Here is a 15,001-nt window from a genome sequence, read left to right as displayed (position 1 = left end):
TAGATGTTCCTTCATGTGCAGTGAGAGGTTGGATTCAAGTGATTGGGCTGAAAGGGATACATTAGATCATGTAGTCTAGTCATTCAGACAGTCCAATTATTTGCTGTACTGCAGGATACTCCATGGCTAAACAATCCTCTGAGATGTCTGAATAATCTTTTCTTGAGAAGGAATTCCCAGACAATCTCCTTAGGCAGTTTCCCCTCATAATAAATTGTATTTATAATAAAGAATTTCTAACCTATGCATTCTAACATTGCCAAATTGTAGGGTTTCCTTTCACAAGACATGAAAGCATGGAGGCAACACTGGAACCATCAACTTTATAAAGCTCTGGAGCATCAGTACCAAATGGGTTTGGAGGCACTCAATGAAAATTTGCCTGAAATCAACATTGATTTAACGTACAAGTAAGATCTTTCTGCCAGCTGATAAAATCAATGAAAGATGCATGTAATGGGGAGTGCTCCTCGGATGTGATTTGAGTCAGATCTAAAGTCTAAATATACTAATTGTTAATGTATTTATAAATCATTTTTCAGACAAGGGAGATTACAGTTTAAACCTCCTTTTGAAGAAGTACGAGCAAGATATTATAGAGAAATGAAGAGATTCATCTCTATTCCTAACCAGTTTAAGGGAGTGAGTGAAACAGATGATGAGTGCATTTTTTCTATCATGACCGAAAGAAATGCAAGTGGATTTCTGACCACTTTCAGTAAAGCAGAAGACTTGTTCCGAAGATTGGCAGAAGTTGCAGAGCAATTTAAGGTGCTTAAATAGTTGGATTTGGTTCAAAGACTTTTAGGGATGGGTATTTTAGAAGCAGTATTACTTTGTAATTAAGTATAATGTCAAGTGCCTAAGAGCCTCTTCACAGTTCATGTTTGCTGCAGTGCCACTAGTGCTGTACCTATGTTTCTTGCATAAACACATAAAGTGTGAAGGGTAGGCATGCCTCTCTTAACACTCGGGGACATGTACTAGGCAGTTCTGATTTCTGTACTTGCTCAACACATGTCTGTTGCATGTTCAGGGATGTGTGTGTGCTATCTACATAAACACATTTACTCAGAAATAAGTCCCATTGATAGTGGGATTTATTTGTAAATGTGCTTACAATTGCAGCAGTGGCTCATATGTTCTGTATAACAAATGTCTAGTTTGATGTGTGATAATTCATATAAAATATTTAGCATTATGAGAAACAGACCGCATGCTATATTCAAGGAATGTTTGGAATTCTTCTGTGGCTAAGACTTGTTAACTCAGCCTTTTGCAGCCCAGTGTCCTCCAGATGTTTTGGATTACAACTCCCGTCATGTCTGATAATTTTGGCTTGGGCTGATGGGAGCTGAAGTCCAAAACATTTGGAGGGCACCCAGTTTGTGAAGGCTGTGCTAACCAGTAATATTTATTTATTTATTTATTACATTTCTATACCACCCAATAGCCGGAGCTCTCTGGGCGGTTCACAAAAAGCTCTCTGGGCGGTTCACAAATTATTTGACTCAAGTAGTACAAAATAAGATATAGGTGGGACTTTAGTTACTGGCTGCAGTCTTGCAAGATACTTAATGTAAATGTAAGCACTTGTGTATGTGCTTTAGAATTCTTCCAGGGTTTTCCCCTGAAGCAGCTGCCTTCTACCTTTGAAGAAGAATTTGAAAAGAAGCTCTGTGTATGTGTGGACTTTTATTGAAAAGAGCAGCTGGCAGAAAACATACCTGGAAGAATTCTGTTGTGATGCACTCTTGGATTGCAGCCCTGTCTTTAAAATGCTTAATCTGAAAGGAAGTGTAGGAGTAGCCCACAGCTGTTTGTGCAGAGGGCAGGTTACAGCATTCTTTAAGTATGTAAATGAGCTTTAAGGGCCACATATGTACTGTGCATGTGGACTCTCCTTCTGCTGCATTATATGCATATCTGTGCAGCTGGATGGGATGTATCCTTGGCAGGCCTTCCATGCCTCCTATAGGGAAGGTGGCTTGGGTTGACCCAAGCAGACAGTTTGTACCTGCTGGAAGGTCTGAAGAGTCCGCCTGGAGCCAGACGGTGTTTACAGAAGAGTTGATTCTAATGTTGGGGGGCATCCTGAGCTGGAGCTGGATGTGTCTCAGCCCTTACTGGGGATTGTGTTCTCACCAGGGCACATCCTGCAGGCTGTGAGACTGGCATAAGGGCCAGGTAGATGTTAGTACAGTGAGCTCTGAGTCTCACATAGAGACCCATCTGAGTCCTGCCGTTTCCTCTCATTTCTTCAAAAACAGCCTCATGAAACCATGACTCCAACAATATGTAGAGTCCCTCTTCTACTCCAGCTTGAGATGCCCCCATCCCCCATGGAGCAGTGACTAATGCAGGGAGTGTTGCACAGCTGCATGCCGATGCTTTCCAGGCGAAGCATAGCATTGCGTGTTTTATTTTATTTATTAATTATTGCATTTATATCTCGCTTAGATTCATTATAACATGAGTTTATGTAGGCAAGAGCCAAGTTCTTGTTTTGCTTGCCTATATGAATGGGTAGGATTTATTTTTTTAAAAAATGAGTGCCTAATGAAAAGATATTTCACCTTCTCTGTTATAAAAACTTGAACGCTGTACCAAAGGAGTGGGTTATAATTGGACAAGTAGATATGGAAGCTCTGGTGGAGAATCATCTTCTCAATGAACAGGACTGGGAAAAGAATTTCAAAGCTCTAAAAGTGAAAGGAAAAGAAGTAGAGCGCCTCCCAAGGTATTCTATTGTGGAAGAATTGTATATGAATAATAAACTACTGCATGTATTAATTTTGGTAGCATGGACTGTGTGAACAAATCCACTTATGTATGAATAATCGTATAGTGGAATTTTGAGAATTTTCTCACACAAGATAATTTTCTGTGTCCAATCTAATTCAGATTTTTGTTCTATTTTTATTATTATTATTATTATTATTATTTATTTATTTATATAGCACCATCAATGTACATGGTGCTGTACAGAGTAAAACAGTAAATAGTGAGACCCTGCCGCATAGGCTTACATTCTAATAAAACCATGATAAAACAATAAGGAGGAGAAGAGAAAGCAAACAGGCACAGGGTAGGGTAAACAGGCACTGGGTAGTGTAAAACTAACAGTATAAAGTCAGAACAAAATCAAGTTTTAAATGCTTTAGGAAAAATTTTTTATGTCCCACCTTTCCTCCAACATAAAATTTTTTATGTCCCACCTTTCCTCCAACAAGCTCAAAGTGGTCAAAGTGCTCAAAGTGGTCAAGGTGGCCCAGTGAAAATAGGTTAGGTGGAGAGGTAGTGGGCCCAAGATCACCCAGTGAACTTCATGACTAAGTGGGGACTTGAATGTGGGTCTCCCTGTCCATTGTGTCCTAATTAGTTTGCCACTGAAAAACATGTACTCTACCAATTTCACAATCTAGACAAGTTGGGTATGAAGCACCCCAGTGGGGAACCATGACACTTAATCTTAAACTTAAACTTCTATTGAATTCAAATAGAAGTCCTATTGGGTCAATTTGCTGAGGTTACAACAAAGGTCCGCATAGTTAAAGCAATGGTATTCCCCGTAGTAACCTATGGCTGCGAGAGCTGGACCATAAGGAAAGCTGAGCGAAGGAAGATAGATGCTTTTGAACTGTGGTGTTGGAGGAAAATTCTGAGAGTGCCTTGGACTGCAAGAAGATCAAACCAGTCCATACTCCAGGAAATAAAGCCAGACTGCTCACTTGAGGGAATGGTATTAAAGGCAAAACTGAAGTACTTTGGCCACATAATGAGAAGACAGGATACCCTGGAGAAGAGGCTGATGCTAGGGAAAGTGGAAGGCAAAAGGAAGAGGGGCCGACCAAGGGCAAGATGGATGGAGGATATTCTGGAGGTGACAGACTTGACCTTGGGGGAGCTAGGGGTGGCAACGGCTGACAGAAAGCTCTGGCGTGGGCTGGTCCATGAAGTCACGAAGAGTCGGAAACGACTGAACGAATAAACAACAATGTTATATTTAAATAAATGTCCATGGTGATATATCCCAAAGTATTTATGTGGTACATGCAAAGTATTTATGTCATAATACGTGAAAGATTTTATTTATTTATTTATTTATTTATTTATTTATTATTTACAATATTTCTATACCTCTCAATATCTAAAAAGATTCCAGAGTGGTGAACATAGGTATAAACAGTAAAAATAAAGATGATTAAAAAAGCAAATTAAAATTGTTCAATTTAAAATAAAGGACTAGGAAAAAAAGTGGCTAGTCAGTTGGGGAAGGCTTCTTGAAACAGTTGTTTTCAGGAGGCTCCGGAGGCAGCCTAGTGTTGGTACTTGCCTGACCTCCAGGGGTAGGGAGTTCCACAGAGAAGGGGTCTCTTCACTAAAGGCTCTTCTGGTGGATTCCAATGACACCATAGGTCCATGTGGAACCACTAGGAGCATGCCCTCCAGTGACCTCAGCATATTGTTAAGGGAGAAGGTGCTCTCTTGGATATTTTCTTTGGTATGCATTTAAATGATAAAATGCCATAGCACTGCATTAGACAATGACCTGGTTTAGACATAACAATAAACCATGATTTGTTGTTACAAGCCTTGAGCTTTGAGCTTGCGTGTTCTCCATTCCCTTCTCATCCTTCATGCACAAGAACAGGCAATTAAAATTTTCACTTTTGAATAAACCTGTTTCTCATTCTGGCTTTACATGGGAATCTCTGGTTTATTCTAATTGTGGTTAGTTAACAAACCTGATTATCAAACCACAGTTTGGACATAATGGGTTTTATTCAAAAGCGTTAGCGGAAGCTTTCAGCTGCCTCCTTTTGCCTGTGAACAAGGATGAGGAGGAAGGGAGGGGGAAGTGCATGAGGCTTGTGTGGACTTGGGCTTGTAACTTCAGATCATGATTTGTTGTTATATGCCAATCAATCATATTTCAAAACTGTACTGTTTAAAGTTTATTTTAAACTTTAAAATAATATAGATTTTTTTTGTCTTAATTCTTGAAGCACTGTGAAAGTAGATTGCATAATAGTGAATTGCAACCCTGTGAAGTCCGTGGTTGATGATCTAATCCAGAAGTTGTATGATAGTCTTGTGATGTCTTTGAGGAAGTCCATTCAAGGTAATTCTCAAAGGGAAAAAATGTTTTCTAGCTTTGGAAAATATTAATAAATATTTTACTCATGCTCTTTACCCGAAGAACATTTATTTTTCTTAGCATATTATTTTACTTATTTGATATGTTTGAAATTATGGGAAAGGAAAGGAACCTCTCGTGCAAGCACTTGAGTCATTGCTGACTCCTAAAGGGACGCCTACTTTCTCTGACGTTTTCTTGGTAGACTTTGTAGCGGGGTGGTTTGCCATTGCCTTGCCCAGTCACAGTTACCTTTACCCCAGCTAGCTGGGTACTCATTTTACCGACCTCGGAAGGATGGAAGGCTGAGTTGACCTGAGCTGGCTGCCTGAGAACCAGCTTCCTCTGGTATTGAACTCAGGTCTTGGGGAGAATTTCGGCTGCAGTAACTGCCGCTTACCACTCTGCGATTTAGTTATATAAAATGTAATGACTCTGGTAGGATGTACTGACCTGCTTTAAACGTTATTTTAAAAATAGTTATGCACTTGGTTCCTAATCATATCATCTATAATAACTTCTTATAGTAAGAAGTAATTTATTATATTATTATATTATTATTATAGTAATTTATTATAGTATTAATAAATAATTTTATCTAAAATCTGATGCCTTTGATTATTTGCCCAAAAAGCCCTATTCATTTCAGTGGGACAAAATTTTCTTAAGTGTTAGATAACCAAAGAAATGATAATGGGTTGCACTGTAACTATTATCTTACTGAGGAATGGATTTTATGTATAGTTACAGACGTAGATGAAAACGTGTGTTAAACGCCTGAAACATCATTTCTTGTTGTTCTCTCTCTCTTGCAGGGAGAGAGAAACAGAAAAAATGCCTTTTTTGAAAGCCTCATCAACTTGTGCTGCTAGGGCGGAAGGTGGATGGGGAGGTTCCTCCCCGTCCGCCCCGCCCAGCATTTTTTGTTTCTTCTGTCTTCTTTTTTTCTTTTTCTTTTGGTCATTGATTCCAATGTGGGTGGTGGGATGGTGGTGGACTATGCCAACTCCAGGACTTGTGTAGTTCTTCTTCCTTTCCAAGGGCATGTTGGGGGCACAGAAGGGCTTTGGATTGAGTTTTGACATCAGAGAAGCACTAGCTGCTGACTGTTTTGAAGCCTCATGGAGGAGCCTTGCAAGGTCAGGTCTCCCTCTCTCTCCACCCTTGTAGACGAAGATCGAAAAAGTCCAATGGCCCTTGAGATGCTCTCGTAGACTCCATAGAGTTGCAGCCTAAGTGTTTCAGTTTTGTTTAGTTTATGCTGTTTTTTCTTTCTGTGTTTTCTATCAGAGATATACAACTTTAATGTAGGAACTGAAACATATGAAACAGATCTGTCCACACCACATAAAATGTTTTCCTACGTGGATATCTTTTCTGTATAGGAAAACTGGGTGTAGACCACTTGCATCCACCCTTATGTGGATATTTGCTTTGGGGAAGTGATAACCATGTAGTAAGTCAATGTATGTGAAATAGCCCATAGAGTACCCATCCTAGATCCCTCCGCTGTAGTTTTGGGCTACAGCTCTCATCAGCTCCAACAAACCTGGGCAAAGGTCAGGAAGGATGGCAGTTAGAGGTCAAAGCATCTGCAGGGAACCAGGTTTGAAAAGGCTGCCATAGAAGTTGTTATTAGTTTTGGAGTCAGCTTATTAAAAACAAAATCTAATAAATGTGTTTTCTATGTACGTTTAACTAGCTCATCTACATGATATTTCTTCATTTCTCGATGATGGCATGAAAACCTTAATGGCAAGACCCCAAACTGTGGATGAAATAACAGAAGATAATTTGAAATATAAAAGCCTAAAAGAAAAAAAAGAAGAGGTACTATTTTTCTGTACTACCAAGAAATATACTTAAAATTGAGTCTTGGAAAAAATGTTGCCAGAATCATAAGTTCAATATGATTATGATCATTCTGAAAAAAGCATTTAATTCTTGGAGGTCTGTTTCTTAATTGTCTTTTCTTTTTTTCTTTCCCCCCCGCACATTACACTGTGTGCAAGGGAGATTAAATATAAGGATTTACGAGTAGCTTGATACCTGCTTTTGTGATAATATAATTTTTTTTTCAGCTTGAATGTGGGAAAAGTAAGCCACTCAGTCAGGAAGCTTTATCCTAGGCAAACATGCATCTTTGTGTGGGTTATCAGGGAAAACTGGTATGTTGGTGTGCCAAGGGTGAAGCATCTTTTTATGTTCAAGTTGAACAGGAATGTCCTTATTCTCATTTGTGTTTACAAGAAAAAAATAGTTTCTGTCTTTGAATAAGGATTGTTCTGTGCAAACAACAATTTTTTGCTCTTCCATACTCAAATATGTAAGGAGGTCTGTTAGGGATGGTGTGAGAACTGGGAGTTTAACCATAGACGGTAGTTTTAGTTTATTTTCTTGTATGAGGTAAATATGCTGAAGAAGAGATATTTGGGCATTATGAGTTACTGTCATTTCTATTTTTGTAACTTCTACAACAAGTACATAGAGTACAGTAAACTAACAATTTTTGTTTGCATTGGTGATTTTACTTTTATTGGGATTAAATTAGTAACACTAAAATGGAAATCTATTGAGGCACTGTAGAAAAGTATATTTTAGTACTGAATAAATCTCACAATCTGTTGACTTTGACTAATCTCTCAAAACATCTGCTTTCTCCACGTGAGTTTAAATAAGTTATATTAAAATAGATTCTGTTAGGTTCTTTCAGATTCTAAAGGTAGCTACTTTATGAATCTATTCTAAATGTATCTCTAAATGTATCTATACAACATATTTACCTTTCGATTCCCCCCTCCAAAATGTTAATTATAAGTACATAAGCAAATCATAATAATCTTGATTACTGATAAAGGATTGGATCCACATTTAGGTGTGTTCCACTGGACTGGTGGAAGCAGACTTCCCTGCATCCTCTGCACAGCAGCTCCTCCAGCCCCCTGAAAATGCTACATAGAAGGTTGGGGAACCTTCCTGATTGGGATGAGCTGTGGTGCGAAGCGGTGGGGGGAATACCCCCAAATTGGACAGAGGCACTGTCCATGAATGGCACATTTTGTCAATGGAAGACAGATATTATTATTATTATTATTATTATTTATTTATTTATTTATTTATTTATTTATATAGCACCATCAATGTACATGGTGCTGTACAGAGTAAAACAGTAAATAGCAAGACCCTGCCGCATAGGCTTACATTCTAATAAAATCATAATAAAACAATAAGGAGGGGAAGAGAATGCAAACAGGCACAGGGTAGGGGTTGAATTATATAAACAAAGGTGTTGCATCCATTGATTTTTATACTCAAATCTCTTTGTTTAGACCTTCCTCCTCTTTCAAGAAGCTGAAGGGAAAAACAAGCTTTTGCGAACTGTGGCTGGTGGGGGCAATGAAACAATCGGCAACCTGAGAGCTAAGTGGGATAAATTTGAATTAATGATTGAAAGTCATCAGCTTATGATTAAAGAACAGGTAATTTGGGGTGAATTGCAAATATCTTTTCCCCAGGACTTTACTTTTTTTCAGTTTTGTATGAACAGCTTTTGATTTTGTTAGGGCTTGGGGAACACTGGTGTAGAGAACCCTAATGCTCTTGCTCATGGAGCATCAATTCCAGAATATCTAATGTCATGCAGAAAGTTTCTGGGGTTAGTGCAGATGAGAGAGTGTGTGTTTGATTTCATATGGAAGAAATCTGTGTCCTTACCTGGTACAAAGGTTTGCCTAGGTAATTATTATAGAGCAGATAATAGTAAACCGTAGTGTTGCTGGCTTGAAAAATAGTGTACTAAGTAATATATTTATAATACAGTATTTTATAATACAGTATAATACAATAAATAAATTTTAACTTGGTGTTTTAAATTTGTAATTTTGCATTGCTGCTGTTTTTATCTGGTTGAGCTTTTATATTGTATTTTATATTATGGTTTTATACTGTTGTTTTATACTTTGAATATTTTTAATTTTTGTGAACTGCCCAGAGAGCTCCGGCTATTGGGCAGTATAGAAATGCAATAAATAAATAAATAAATAAATATTTGGCAAAGTTGTTAGAAGAGTGTATTTCATTACTGTTTTTGATATCATGTCTGATAGTATCTGTCTACTTCTGGCATAAACTGCCAAAGGAAAGTAATACTTTTTTTGTTTTGTTTTTATACTGTTTAATCTTTAGATTGAAGTGATGAAAGGTAACGTGATGTCACGTGTTAATACATACTTCCAAGAACTGGAGAAGTTTAAAGCTCGCTGGGACCAGTTAAAACCCACTGATGATATCATTGAAACAGGCCATCATGATTTGCTACAGAAAAGTGCTGAGACTATAAAGGAAAAGAAGATTGAATTTGATGAACTTGAGGTCACAAAACAAAAACTAATGTATGTTTATTTTTGCATATGCATCAGTACATAAATGGTATCCAGCAAAAACTCTTGTACATACAATTTTGAAAGCAAATGAGACAACAATAAATCTAATTATAAAGTGCCATTTCCAGAAATTCTGAAGTATGTGTCCAATATTCTAGATTTAAATGGCAAGACAATATCGTTGTCATCCCGATTTTGAACTGACAGTTATAAAATAGAATGATCTGGTATTCTTTTTAACTTTGAACAATTGATATTTTGTGTGCACATGGCCAAAGGATTATAAATAGTAATATAGTAGTTACCACTAGAGCCCAGTGAATGGTTTGAGACCACGTGATAATGTGGCATTGTTTAACCTGTGTGGACCTGTCAGTGGTTGGATGGGGACCCCATATTACCTAGTCTGAGATCTCTAAAGAACTATAAAGTAGGAGTTGGATATAAGTTTTTTATTTGACATACAATGTTAACATTGTCATATTCTTTTTCTTTAGTAATGACTGCTGTCACTTTGAATTAGAAGAGCCTGATTTCTCCTTAGCCAATGAAGTACGCAGAGACATTGAATGCTGTGCGGAGGTTTGGGCACTGTATGAACAATTTTATGAAGGCTTTCAAGAAAAGGCCAATGAAGACTGGATTACATTCAGGTCTGGCTTAATTTCTGAACTGTTGTTTCTATTTCTTGATTCTAGTAGTACTTGACCTATGGTGAACTTTTTAAAATATGCATTCCATGCAGGAGCAAGACCTACTTATTTGAAGAATTCTTGTTGAACTGGCATGATAAATTGAGAAAGATTGAGGAACACACTATAATGACTGTGAAGTTGCAAAAAGAGGTTGACAAATATAAGGTAAGATGGCACATAAGAACATAAGAAGTGCCCTGCTGGATCAGACCAAGGGTCCATCTAGTCCAGCACTCTGCTCACACAGTGGCCAACCAGCCGTCGGCCAGGGATGAACAACCAGGACATGGTGCAACAGCACCCTCCCACCCATGTTCCCTAGCAACTGGTGCACACAGGCTTACTGCCTCGAATACTGGAGATATGTGGAAGGGAGATGAAGATTTGGGATATACATACTTTAGAATTTTTTGAGAAAAAATTAAACATTTGGGAGAGGTATGTTTTGAATTGTGCCTTCATGCAGATGGTTAGATATTTCTTGAGGTCCATTCCAGACTTTTGATTTTGATTACAAGTGTTCAAAGTGCTTCACATATGTTATTTTCCTAATCATGACGACAATCCTGTAAGGTGGGGGCACTTTTATTATTCCCACACTGCTCAGGGGACTGTGGATATGTCAGTAGTAGTGGAACTAAGGCTATCTCTGAAGCTCATGACTGAAACGAGATTTGAACCAGGAATACATTGGGTAGGATCCAGTGGGACCTTCTGCGTTGCCAGCCCTGGTGTGTGGGTGGCTCCTACAGCTGGCAGCCACGATGTACCACTTCTGCAGGCAAGCATTGTAAACAAGTGGAAACACTAGTTCCTGGAAATGGTACGACCTGCTCCTTCCAAAAACAAGCATTTCTGCTTGTTTGAGGAATTGTCCCCGAAAGTGATACATCGTGGCCACAAGCAGTAATGCCTGCATGGGCAATGGGGCCGGTAGGCTGGTGGTGTGCAGAAGGGACCTGTTGGATCCTGTCCATTATTAGGTAATGCTGTGGTTCTCTTGTGCATGTAAACAGTACATCAGGTGGGTCTTAGCTGCTACCTAGTGGTTGAGGCAAAAATCACTGTTCCAGTTAAAGCTTTTAACCTTCCTTCCCGCCTTTATTACTCAGTTTTGCGATTTCCCCTCACTGAAATGGTTGTGTTTCCGCCTCTCTGTGTTCTTCTGACTCAGGCTTGTTTTTTTTTCCATTTTCTTTCTATCCTTTGCCTGTTCATTTATTATCTGTACTCACCCCACCCTTCCCAGTTCTTTTTTCAGGGAAAGAAAAGCCCTCAGGAAGGAACAGTCCTCATTATCTGCCTTTCTTTTCATCTCCCTCCTCCAATTTGGCCAGCCTTTCCCCCCTTGTGCCTTCGGCTCTGCCTCTTGCTATGGGGAATGTAAAAAGACAGACTTCAGCATGGCTAATGAATTTTAAAAGCCCTGAATTGCGTAGATGTGAAATGCATCCATCATAATTTCACTGGAAGTATTTAAGCAGAAGCAGGATGGCCATGTCTCAGGGATGCCATAGCTGCACTGTACAATCTGCAGTGCAGAGCCTCCATTGAGCAATGGGTTGGACTCGATGATCCCTGAGCTATCTTTCAACTATTTGATTCTATGATCATTACAACTGGAAAAAATAGTTGAATGAGAAATTGCCAATTTTATTATGGAAGAAAATCTATTAAGGCTGCAATCCTATCCATACTTTTCTGGATGTAGGTCCCATACATATGAATAGTGCTTACAGTTGTACTTGCCACAAAGCTACTTTCTTAGATTATCACATTCTTAAAACTAGCTAGTCTTATATTTGCATTTGTTTGCCACAGATGACGCTTCCTGTCTTGAAATATGTTAGAGGAGAACACCTATCATCAGACCATTGGCTGGACCTCTTTCGCATTCTTGGTCTTCCTAGGGGCACTAGTCTAGAGAATCTGGTGTTTGGAGACCTCCTAAAAGTGGCAGATGTCATTGTGGAAAGAGCAGCAGAACTTAAGGTATGAATTATTTTTCAGTATTGTACTGTGAGCCAAAAAATTATTAGGAACAGTTACTCACTTGGGCTGATTTGTTACTCATTTGTAGCCTCCATTTTAAAACAAGAAAAAAGACTACACTCAAAATTGATTGAATCAGTTATTTCATTCCCATACCTCATATTGAGAAATCATATAAGTGCAAGAGAATTGGATAGATATAAATGAGAATTCTACTTGTGGAGGCCTAGTTCCAGTCAAGCCAACAGATTCTAGCTTTGAATTTGGTTAGACTACCTAATTTATTTACAGGAGCAGTAGTTGTTTTTATGTCACAGTACATTTCATTTAGTGCATTGAAAAATTACTACCCATGTGTGTAGCAATATATAGCTAATTCCATGGTACTTGAGTTTAAAAGAAAATATCGTACTGAAATCGTATCTCATAACTTGATATTTGTCTGAAGTCCCTTCTTTCTTTTGGTTTATTTGTATCAGAAATGAGATTCAACCATGTGGTTAAATAATGCGATTTATATCTGAAAACAGGATTTGAACAGTCGGGCTCATGGTGAGGTCACAATAAGAGAAGCCTTGCGTGAGCTTGAGCTTTGGGGAGTTGGAGCGGTCTTTACATTAACAGATTATGAAGATAGCCAGAGCCGGATGATCAAACTGATTAAGGATTGGAAAGACATAGTCAACCAAGTTGGTGACAATCGCTGCCTCCTCCAGTCACTAAAGGACTCTCCATATTACAAAGGTTTCCAAGATAAAGTTTCTGTTTGGGAGAAGAAACTTGCTGATTTGGATGAGTATCTACAGAATTTAAACCAAATTCAGAGGAAGTGGGTCTATCTGGAACCCATTTTTGGTCGTGGAGCTTTACCCAGAGAGCAAGCACGTTTCAACAGAGTCGATGAAGATTTTAGGTCAGTTTAATTTTGCACAACATCTTTCAATCCAACTATATCAAAACATTCCAAAGAGTGAATAAGACAAAACAGTATGCAACGTATGCAAAGCTTAATTTAATTTCATGTATTTTCAAATTCAGGGACAGAATGAATAGTTTTATTACATGGATGTAATAGCAGATTATTTAGGTGTTAATTTTCACCTTTAGACTAAATAACATGTAATGACATTATTATTATTATTATTATTATTATTATTATTTATTTATTTATATAGCACCATCAATGTACATGGTGCTGTACAGAGTAAAACAGTAAATAGCAAGACCCTGCCGCATAGGCTTACAATCTAATAAAATCATAGTAAAACAATAAGGAGGGGAAGAGAATGCAAACAGGTACAGGGTAGGGTAAGCAGGCACAGGGTAGGGAAAAACTAACAGTAGAAAGTAACAGTAGAAGTCTGCACAACATCAAGTTTTAAAAGCTTTAGGAAAAAGAAAAGTTTTTAGTTGAGCTTTAAAAGCTCAACTTTTATTTTTATACCATTCTTTCTTTCTTTCTTTTTTGTTAAGATCCATATTGACAGACATCAAGCAGGACAATCGCATAACGTCCTTGAATGCTCGAGCAGGAATAAGAAATGCCTTGATTACTATTCTTGACCAACTTCAAAGATGTCAAAAATCCTTAAATGAATTCTTGGAGGTATAATTTTCTAATCGTTCCCTTTAATAGTGAATTCAGGTTGATGAGAGCTGATGGAAGTGGAGCCAAAGCAGGGCCATTGAGAAACACTGAGGGATCATCATGCCTTAAAGTTTGCAGAAGTATCAAAAACAACAACAACCACCCTAGCTATGGAATGTTGAGTGGAAAACAACTGTGTGGGGATGGGGAGAGGGGGCTGCTGGAGGAAGGCATGATTAGCTGGAACCCTGAACAGGAGCACTCCTATTAGGAGATGAGAATGCATTGCCAGATTTTGTATTACTATTGCTAGTAAAGCCATATGGGCCTTTATGGACCCAATGCTAAAGTATGGTTTAGTGTTGCATACAATAATGTATTAAGATGTATGTTGTTATGTCTTGTAAACTGTCCTTTATCTGTTCTTTATCTTCCCCGTTTTTATTTATTTTCCTCCCTGTTTTCCTCTTTAATCAGTCGATGTTGAATGATTTTGCTGTATTTTATTTGTTTTGTACTCCACTTTGAGACTATTTTATAACAAAAAAGCAGGTAATAATTAAATAAGAATGAGATGGGGAATTTGTGGCTCAGGCAGTGTTCTTAGTGTCAGGATAAGGATGTTATAAGTACACAACAGTCAGTATTTTCATCTGTGAAATGCTGTGGAGTATGATGTTAGTGTAGCAGTTCTAAGAATGGATTGCTTTAGCATCTTGTAGAAGCAGAATGAATTTATTTTTAAACAGGAAAAGCGTTCAGCATTCCCTAGATTCTATTTCATTGGGGACGATGATCTTCTGGAAATCTTGGGACAGTCAACTAATCCATTAGTTATTCAGTCTCACCTGAAGAAGCTTTTTGCTGGTAAGCTTTGAGCCATTTGATTGATATTGCTGAAACAGTAGTTCCTACTTCCCTCCTTATTCCTTATGGCAATGCAGAGCCCTTCCCACATGCTGGTTATGACCTATAAAACCCTATACAACTTGGGACCAGGCTACTTGAAAGACCACGTCTCTCATACAAGCCTGCCTGGGTTTTAACATGTTTGGGGTAGGTCCTTCTCTTGGTACCACCACCATCAGAGAAACATTGGGTGGAGATACAAGAGAGGACCTTCTCTGTGACTGCTCCCAGGTTCTGGGTCTCCTTGCAAAGGGAGGCTAGGTTGGGCAACTTCCTGTTATCCTTTTGCCTACAG

General features: G+C 38.4%; 1 protein-coding gene across 1 annotated transcript in view; it reads left to right on the top strand.

The window, feature by feature from the left end:
- DYNC2H1 (dynein cytoplasmic 2 heavy chain 1) overlaps positions 1–15,001 on the top strand; it is a 175,915-nt gene that overhangs the window by 17,281 nt on the left and 143,633 nt on the right. The window contains exons 16-28 of the mRNA XM_063127107.1: positions 271–410; positions 543–771; positions 2,613–2,740; positions 5,010–5,125; positions 6,843–6,970; positions 8,470–8,619; positions 9,326–9,531; positions 10,020–10,175; positions 10,268–10,382; positions 12,039–12,209; positions 12,740–13,122; positions 13,683–13,815; positions 14,547–14,664. Coding sequence (XP_062983177.1) covers positions 271–410; positions 543–771; positions 2,613–2,740; positions 5,010–5,125; positions 6,843–6,970; positions 8,470–8,619; positions 9,326–9,531; positions 10,020–10,175; positions 10,268–10,382; positions 12,039–12,209; positions 12,740–13,122; positions 13,683–13,815; positions 14,547–14,664 — 2,173 coding nt within the window. The remainder of the gene's footprint in view (positions 1–270; positions 411–542; positions 772–2,612; positions 2,741–5,009; positions 5,126–6,842; positions 6,971–8,469; positions 8,620–9,325; positions 9,532–10,019; positions 10,176–10,267; positions 10,383–12,038; positions 12,210–12,739; positions 13,123–13,682; positions 13,816–14,546; positions 14,665–15,001) is intronic.

Source organism: Elgaria multicarinata, chromosome 5 (assembly GCF_023053635.1).
Source record: "Elgaria multicarinata webbii isolate HBS135686 ecotype San Diego chromosome 5, rElgMul1.1.pri, whole genome shotgun sequence".
Lineage (NCBI taxonomy): Eukaryota > Metazoa > Chordata > Lepidosauria > Squamata > Anguidae > Elgaria > Elgaria multicarinata.
The sequence above is the reverse complement of the archived record's forward strand: the minus strand, read 5'-3'. Positions and strand labels throughout refer to the sequence as shown.